Source organism: Anguilla rostrata, chromosome 9, assembly GCF_018555375.3.
Source record: "Anguilla rostrata isolate EN2019 chromosome 9, ASM1855537v3, whole genome shotgun sequence".
Taxonomy (NCBI): Eukaryota; Metazoa; Chordata; class Actinopteri; order Anguilliformes; family Anguillidae; genus Anguilla; species Anguilla rostrata.
Window position 1 is genome coordinate 9,487,155 of NC_057941.1, and position 9,294 is coordinate 9,496,448.

Genomic DNA, 9,294 nt, shown 5'->3' on the forward strand with positions numbered 1-9,294 from the left:
AGGACATGTTCATCTGTATAACCCTACATTGTCGCACTTTGTTTCTCCCAGCACTTGGCAATAGGCTGTTGCTCAAATGCGTACACCTATACAAATAACACCATATAGGCCAAGTTAAGTTTGACAGTTTCCCACCCAAAACCGCCCAAAGAAATTGCATAAATCACTAAAATGTTGGGACGTTTATGACTTCAGTGACAAACGCTCAGCCTTACTGATCCGTGGCCTATATTCCAATCACATTATGTAATCCCCAACTTTATTAAATTAAATGATTTTTCTCATCATCAGGCTATATTATTGGGGGGGTTCCCAAGATAATATTTCTCAGAAAAACGCACTTGGAAAGCTTCTAAATTCACAAGAAATTCCCCCCTTTTACAACCGTTCTTTTGTACAGGGAATATGGTTTCCAAGTAAATAACAAAGAGCAATAAGTTGTCTGAATACTTTAATCACAACATAAGTGACTCCAAAAATGAAATGCCTAATTTCTTTAAAAAAAAACATGCAAAGCAACGACTCCACTATGATCCATAATTGGCTTCATCAAAGGCTTTGCGGGCCCGCTTTAGTTCTTCATTCATTGTTAGGAGATCCTTTACTCTGGCAAACTTCCTGGGGTCCTTCCGGATGAGAAAAACAATGTCTTCCACTTGAACACGACCCTGCCGTCCAATTGACATAGCCTTGTGTGTCTGTAAAAAGGAAACAACATTTCGAAATTGAATTTCAAATTAAGAGCAGCATTCACACCATTTGTACATTCATTTTCTTGGCAGTGTAATACCCAGAGTGCCTGAAGATGCCTGATAACTTTTCTGAGATAATGTAGCAGTGGATGAAGAAATTCAGTAGCCATTCAGAATCATTATCGGCCACAGTATTTTAAAGGGGATGTGAAGCATCATTTGTTTTTTTTTAACCTTAGGTAAGATATGGCCCTGCATTCAAATCTGAAATTGACCTGTATGACCTGACCTGAAACTGACATTCAGGGGAATGGCCACCAAACAGGCTGATATTTTCCGCTACAAGCAACTTTAACCCCATTTGGCGACCTTGAATTGTAATTCCCATATACACCGGATGTACCGTATTCACTGACAACATATGGAGGTCAATACATTCTAACTACTAAAAAAAGAAGAGCTCAAATGGTAAAGCCAAACCAGTGAAGTTTTTCATTAAGAAGTGACTTGCAATAAATTATTGCACTGACCCTTAGTATTTTTACATAGCCAAACTAATCAAATTTAGGATTTGTAATAAACTGTGATTCAATGTCCTGTTAAAAAATGGGAAAAGTAATTGTTTAATAATAACTATATGTAGACCACTTTATTCCATGGTGCAGCATGTGCTCTAATCCATTAAGTATACATAAAGGAACAAAAACCATTAGGAGGGTCCAAAAATATATATGCCGACTTCTTTCTGAAAACATTTGTTGTTGATTTTCCATCTTAAAAGATACAACAAACATTCTGGAAGATATACAAACAGATCAGGACACTTGCAACATTAGATGCTGGCACACAAGATGACATGAAAGCTATTTTCCAACATTACAAAATATGCTACAAAAATTAAGACGTACCATTTCTGTGATAAATTCAATCACAAGGTCCTCCAAAATATCCACAGATTCAGTGTATGGATTTTGATCATCACCAAATCCATACATCATGCATCGAACTGTTGTGGGAGGGAATGCAAAAATAAAAGGTTATTCATCAAAGTTGAACCAAAAAATAGTTCATCATAAATAGGTAATTTAACAGATGATGTTATTTTCCTACACAATTATTTTCCATGACCAACATGTTAGATTGTAATATGCTACGTCCTCAAATACCCTGTTCCCTCAACAGGGTACAATGGTTCAAACAATAAAATTACCGATGCAGCCTTAGTAGCAAATGACCTCAACTCAATTAGCAAATGTCTACAAATTTCACACAGCCAGTCACCCAAAATGGGTGGTTTCTTAAAAGGGACAGTCCAACTTTTTGGAGAATTCACTTTTACTATCTTTTACTTTTTTTACTATCTTACCCATAGTTAGACAATACGTTTGATACCAATTTCATCCCTGTGCAGCCAGTACAAAAATATTAAACAATATCTTTAGGGATGAATGCCAATTGTGCTAGTGCTACCTATACACAACTGCTGAAGCAACCACAATAAAAAGTTTATTCATAAACCTTACATTCTATTTCTTATTTTCTTTCTGCCTAAATATATTTCATGTATAAAGTCTGTAATTTCTGTGCACCAATGAATGGCTGAGATATTCAATATATAATTTAGACGTTTTTTTTTCCAGATGTTTGGAAGTGGAAAAAAGGCACAATTTGGTGACATAGTCTACAAAATCCCATTAGCTTCAAATGGTCATAAGGTTAGGCTGCTACAGCCCCCTAACCTTTACAGGTAATGTATGGTGATAAATCTGGTAACAGTTAAAAAACTGCTGAAGCATCCACACTAAAGTTTATTCATAAATTGATTTTACTTGTTTTCCAACCATCCATTAACTATGCCCGCTTATCCTGGTCCACACCACCTGAGAATGGAGAAAATGTCTGTTTTTCTAAATAGCTATCAGTTTGTATACAAATCTACAGCAACTGACAGTAAATTAAATGATGTTTCTCAGCATCAGGCTATATTATTTGGGGGGATCTTGGAAGGTGTGGTTTAGAATCACAAAAAAATACAGCATGTGTTTACATGTTTAGTGTCGCACAAAGAAAACTGCACCTGACTCAGCCTTGCACTGCCTGAGCTCCTCATCTGCGTATTCAATTTTTAATACATAATGCTTAGGCAAGTACATTGCTATGTGCTATTCAATGTAATCTGAAAAAAACATCTACAAACAGACTACTTGATAGCTAGCTATCAGGCAAGTGTGTACCTCATAGCTAACCAGCCTTGTGTGGAACAACAATCAAAGTGAGAATAAAAAAAAAAATAAAAAAAATCTGGACATTTGTCATTTTGGATATACACCCCACGGGCTGTCTATCACTCAGAGAGAAAAGTAGCCTTGTGTTTTAAGGGACTCACGCTCTTTGGAAAAAAGCCTCTTTCTTTTTCCGTGGCCTCCATCTGCTCCATTTCCACCATCATCAACATCATCGTCAAACTAGGGGGATAAACATGCATGTGTAAATGTTTTAATACATTAGTTTTACAGGTATAATAAATAATTACAACTCAAAATTCAGAAGCAAGGGGCAAACCCAGTGTCCAAACAGCCAGTGTAACTTTACACTGCAATTCAAAGAAGTGTAACAACATGTAACAACACCATGAAACACTGGGCACAGCAGTGTACTCTAAAACCCATCAAGGCCCAACCTTGAACTGCCCAACAATACTGACTAATGATCTCCATACTCAACATGCCAAAAGGCACATTTAAAAGTCAAACTGTTATTAACAATCATGAAAAATGTACTATAAGGATCCTGGCAAAAGAGTAAATCTTATATTCCTCCAGGCTTTATTTTATTTATATAGTACTAAGGATTCAATTTAACTTAGTCCTTACAGCATTCAGGTTAAAGTGTGACACGTAGCACTCCATTACCAAAAACAGCCCCTCCAAGCTGTTTTGGGGCTTAGTAGAAACACAAGCCCCACTATATATATATATATATATATATATATATATAATTTTTTAACTTTTGAATGCATAATGATTACTGCATATTCACTATCACAGGCATGTTATGCTTCATGACAGTGGATGGCGAGATCCGCAATAGTTTCATCAGCTAGGTCTACAAGCGCCAGTGGTTATCTTTCGGACCCTCTTGGAGACAATATGCACATAATGCACTGCTCTGGTGAATTTACGGTCAGGTAAGGAATATAGACCATGCTAACTTCCCAGGAGCCGTGTAGGGCGATGGACGCTTGCCAAGTCGCCCTGAGATGGAAGGGTCTCGTTGGGATGTCGTCTGAAATGACGATGTCTCATCGCCCGCCAGGGACTCATACCAGAGGAGAGCACAAGCGTACGTACCTTCGCTCTCCCGAAGAGGCTAGGACATTTGGACATTTCAAATTGCCAAGAAACATGAGACAAATCTTTATTTTTATACAAAAAATGATAAAAACCTTCAGTAAGGGGCAGGGAGATAGGGGGTAGGCTATCCAGCTAGTTAAGACTTCAACCCCTAAGATCAACAAACGATATCCTTTATCATTTACAAACATTTCAGTTTATAAAACATAATATCAGCATAATTTACCGTTAGGCTTCATTAAATGCTAGCTCGGCGTAGTAACTCAGAGGACCACACAAGCAACTTCTAAGCGCATGTTCGTTCGATGGACGTGTTGGCTGTGTCTAAAAATCGAAGACCACATCATCCACTATTTTGCCGATTTTATGTAGACTATGCAGATATTAACTGTAGCTTTCCATCTATCGCCGAGGCATATCTACACTCTAACGTTAATAAATACGGGACGTAAGGATAAACGTCACCTCCCAGTTTTGTGTTTCCAAACATGTTGGTTAGCATATGTTGGTTCATGTTAGCTACATTTCTTTACATTAAGTACCCACTAGTTAGCTACTCTGCTGTATGTAAGACCTGTATCGGATGCTTAAACATACCCCAGTGTCGTCTTCTTCTTCTGCCATTTTGGACCCAAATAATAATTGCAATCTCGTCCACAGAAACGAGTGTTTCTGCAGACTGCTTTTAAAGTTCCTTTCAAATTGCTCTGTATGCGTGAAGTAAGCCGAACACTTCTGTGAGCTAGCCCCAAGGCAGTGCCTAGCTCCAATCCGCCTCACACACTTCCGGGTAGGAAAACCGGAAAAGGTGATAACTTTCTTCCGGTAGCTTGGTGCTTATACAGTTCAGTGGTTCTGCTTAAGCAAAAGCAACGGCAAAGATGGCATATGGCCACAACAACTACAAAACTTTGTCAGAGCAAAGCAGGTTAAGGGGGAAAACACGAAAGAGGAGGTAATGTTGGCTAGGATAAAGTTGAGACATACTGGATTGAATTCTTCTTTGTGGGTGGTGGGGAGACACGTAGATGGGTAGTGTGAGATGCGTATGATACCAGAGACTATTAAGCATGCAATAATGGTGTGTGGCAAATTTCTTAATGAAAGAATAATGTTATTTAATAGGATAGTTGAGGGCAGTGGAAGGGTTTGTGATACTGGGGGCATTTGGGTGAGGGGGAAGGTTCAAGCATGTTTTATAGGACTGTGGTGCAATTCCTATTAGAAATGGGTTTGGGAAGTAGGATCTGACTACTGATCTAATCTGCCTTTCATCCAGGTTGTGAGCCACCAATAAACACCATTGGAAAAGAACGTTCTGCTTAGTTCTTTATAGAACATTGCTGAGTTCAGAACACAAAACTGTGGTCCTGAAACTGATTTTTGTGTCCTCCTCCCTGCAGTGTCCCAGTATTGGAGGAGATGAGCGAAGAGGTATCAAACTTGGTTCCCTGCCTCCTCTAGCAAAGGATAAATGGATGGTAAATGGACTGCATTTATATAGCGTTTTATCCAAAACGCTTTACAACTGATGCCTCGCATTCACCCATTCACACACACACTCACACACTCACACACCAACGGTGAAAGGCTGCCATGGATGATACCAATACACTCGTTGGGAGCAATTAGGGGTTAGGTGTCTTGCTCAGGGACACTTCGACACGCCCAGGGCGGGGATCAAACCGGCAACCCTCCGACTGCCAGACAACCGCTTACCTCCTGAGCTATATCGCCCCATACGGATACATCGATGTATGCCACCGTGGAAGTCTTTTCACATTTTTAGGTGACATCATCATGATGATGCACAAACTTTAGAAAGTGGAGATGGCAGAGAAATGGCATTTTCCCCAATTATGCAAGATATTTAGCCAAATTTGGGTGTGGTTCAGTAGTTTATCGAATATAGCATCTTGCCCGATAGCTAGATTGCCTACAATGGATAACAAATGTCAGTTTTTGGTTGTGGCTCATATCCTACAAACAAATTCGGTAATTTAAGACAGGCAAGAAGGTTTATTTTCTTGTACACGAATGTTAGGTAAACAAGCATGACTCTAAACATAAATAAGCGTGGCAGCTACCATTTTTTCGGTGTGTGAATTTATTCAACCCACCGTTTCCAAAGGACATATTCATTACTAACAAATTTCAGTGTTAAAGTGGGAAATCATTATTTTTCTGTGTGAACACTGAACACTGGGAAACAATAACACATAATATGAAGTGGCACCTGTTTCACTATGGAAATGTGAAATGGAATGACCTGGCAATGTAGGCTGTCACAGTAAAGCTATGTGAATTAGTGCTCTGTATGTTCAGACAGACACATTGGGATTCTGGAATTACAGTTAATTGTTTGTATACTATGAGATGTTTACTTCGATCTAATGTTACATACTAATTAATGTCTCTACTAGAACCACAATTTCAGGTTCATGTTTGTAAGGTACTGTTTGCAATTACTTGTACTTGCAGTTTTAAATGAGCTAACCATGTGTAAGATCAGGCTATGGGACTATTTGTGGCCTCATGATAGGACTAATTCATCAATAGTCAGTGTCACCTTTGATTACGGAGAAGCAGACAAGCAGTACCCATAGTGCTAAAGTTTGTAGTCCTAAAACCCGGAAGTAAGTTCGCATTTTTGAGCCATGGGTTCCCTCGTCAGATTTCCAGTGCTTTTCTGCCGAAAATAATAGTGACACGCCCACACCTCCACACAACCCTGCGGGAAAGTGATTGCCTGATCTGGTATGAATGCAGCCTAACGGGTGTAATTTAGGTCGTAGAACAACACGCAAAACTCTCAGGCTTATGTTAATCATGGCACAAAGGTGCTAACTCACTTCCTGGTTTTAAGACTACAAACTAACTTCCCAACCCAGTTTCTAAACAAAAGCTAATTTTAATGCTTTTTAAAAAACGTTTTTTAGTCTTATATACATCACAGGCAAGGATTGCTGCTTCAATAAGCACAACAATAAAAACAACAGTATTTAATCTTATTGGGGGAAAAAAGCCCATTTATTACTTCACTTAGTTTTAAAAGTATTGCGCACCCAGAACATGACATGCATGAGGAGGTATGAACCATGCAAAAGGAGCCAGCTGCCCATGTTAGGTGAAAGGAGCAAGGTTTATTTTTAGTGGCACTAGGCATGACAAAAACCGTTGACTGTCTGTATAGAGCGCCAATCTCACGTTTTATGGAGACTTGAATTTGCCACATGGACTGCAGCATTTTGTTAACCAATTTGGACTTCTGTAGGCAGTGATGAAAACAAAAAAAGCATGAACTCATTTTCGGAAATTGCTTAATGCCATTTCAGAAGATGTGGGCATGTTTAAGATAAGCTTCACATCCTTTAGAGGAATTTAACACTGTTGTATGGCTACCGAGAGAAATGACCACCATGCTTTCCCTGAAGCCTGCTACACACTGTAGCTGTGAATCAGCCATGGCTTATTATTAGTCATCTTCTTACTGCAGGTTACCCTTCTGTAAGGTAACCTCAGAGAAGAAGGACAAGTGGACTTAAATTCTGTACAAGTATAAAGCCTTAATACAATTTATTAATGACTACAGATATTATCAATGAAAATCTCCAAATTAATTGCAACAGTAAACTGGTGGAAACCCCACAAGTTCAAAACTAACTCCAAATTGGATTTAAATGAAATGGGTTTATTACATAATGACGAACAAGACATGACAATGAGAAAACAGAAATCATACAGTCATGTAGGTAGGCCCACTACTTATGAACGAAAAGACATTAAACCAAGCATTCAACTGACTGTACCTGCAGAAAGAAACCAGCAAAGCAGACCTTGCCAGAGAATTACCCAGCTTCTGCCCAACAGGGATAAACGGTGAAAACCAAGAATAGCTTGGAGTAAAAGAACCCACACAAAGCACAAGAAAATGCTGCTTCTTAACTCCAACTACAAACTCAACAATAACCATCCCACTGAGCCATAAATGTTTCACTCAGCAGGGACTGAAGATGGTGGAACTGATTGGGTGACGCCAAGTTATAGCAATGATGTAGTCAGGTTCATTATGTCAAAGACCAGCTTATCTAACGTCTGAATTACTTTTAATAAAAAGGAACACTAAATTGCTGAAAGATAAACTAAGCAACAAAGCACCATATTATCAAAAGGGTCATTGCTAAGCCTCTTTTGAAGGCAACCAAACAAATATGTTAACAGACAATTCAGCTTTGCGATTGAATGCCTCTCATAAAAAAGGTAAATGTATTGCTACTTTGAACAGAAATGTTTGTACACAATAAAAGCAAAGTCCAACCAGAAATGAAAACTCAGACACAGAACTCTGTTTTCTGGTGCAAGCTGGAAAATTTATATTCCAAACCAGGAAGCCTAAACCATAATTTAAAATTGAGATTTACAATTCCTTAGATGGTACTGAACATGTTTATATTACATTTAAAACTGAATGTCAGTTTGCTTATTTAAAAAAATAATATTTAACACAAAAGTGTGCTAGTGTGCCAGTGGTATGCTATGGAATGGGGTGGTTTGGGTGTCATGCCGTGGCCACACTGGGGCTGCAGAATAGAAGTACTCTTGTGTTCCTTCAGAGAATAAATACTTTCTATTTACCAGAAATTGGTATTGGTTTCTGAGGACTCTCATGTTACCTTGGATGTTTGGGGAGGGGAGAGAGAGGAAAACAAACTGTTGTTGACAAGGCTTAGGAGATCAGGCCATTTTATAAATATGGAATATTGTGAGGACCAAGAAAAAAATCCCCAAAACACACCATCTCTCTCCCATGTATCATAATCAAAACTTAGGTGTCAGACAATTCAAAAGCTTTGAATACATTGAAATACACTCATACATGGTTTAAACTCAATTAAAACATTTAATATCCATTAGTGGAAAGGTAATCACTGGTAATAAACAGCACTTAGAGGTTACGACAGAGCATACAAGTTAAAATTCTAAACTGTATGTTAATTTCAGTATGCACATGTCTTGCTTTCAAAAGAATTTGGACATAAATCTGAATATCTGGACACACTACTAAAGTCATGTAGTGTGTAATGGCCTATAGGTATGGTTATTTGCATACCTATACCTACCTACAGCTATGCAATGGTTATTTGCCATGCCTATACCCAAGTCCAACCAAATAGCCATATGTCTGAAGTGTAATGTTAACAGAAACATTGTTTTTGGGGTTGGTTGATCATTCAAATTAAGTTCAAACA

At 38.4% G+C, this 9,294-nt stretch overlaps 1 protein-coding gene across 1 annotated transcript; it reads right to left on the bottom strand.

Moving 5' to 3' along the window:
* Positions 1–500: 500 nt before the first annotated feature.
* taf13 (TATA-box binding protein associated factor 13) lies at positions 501–4,849 on the bottom strand. Its single transcript, XM_064350223.1, has 4 exons — positions 4,643–4,849; positions 3,079–3,157; positions 1,601–1,698; positions 501–698 (listed from the first exon to the last, which is right to left on the bottom strand). The coding sequence occupies exons 1-4, from the start codon at positions 4,667–4,669 to the stop codon at positions 528–530; spliced, it is 375 nt and encodes a 124-aa protein (XP_064206293.1). The 5' UTR covers positions 4,670–4,849; the 3' UTR covers positions 501–527.
* Between the last annotated feature and the right edge of the window lie 4,445 nt (positions 4,850–9,294).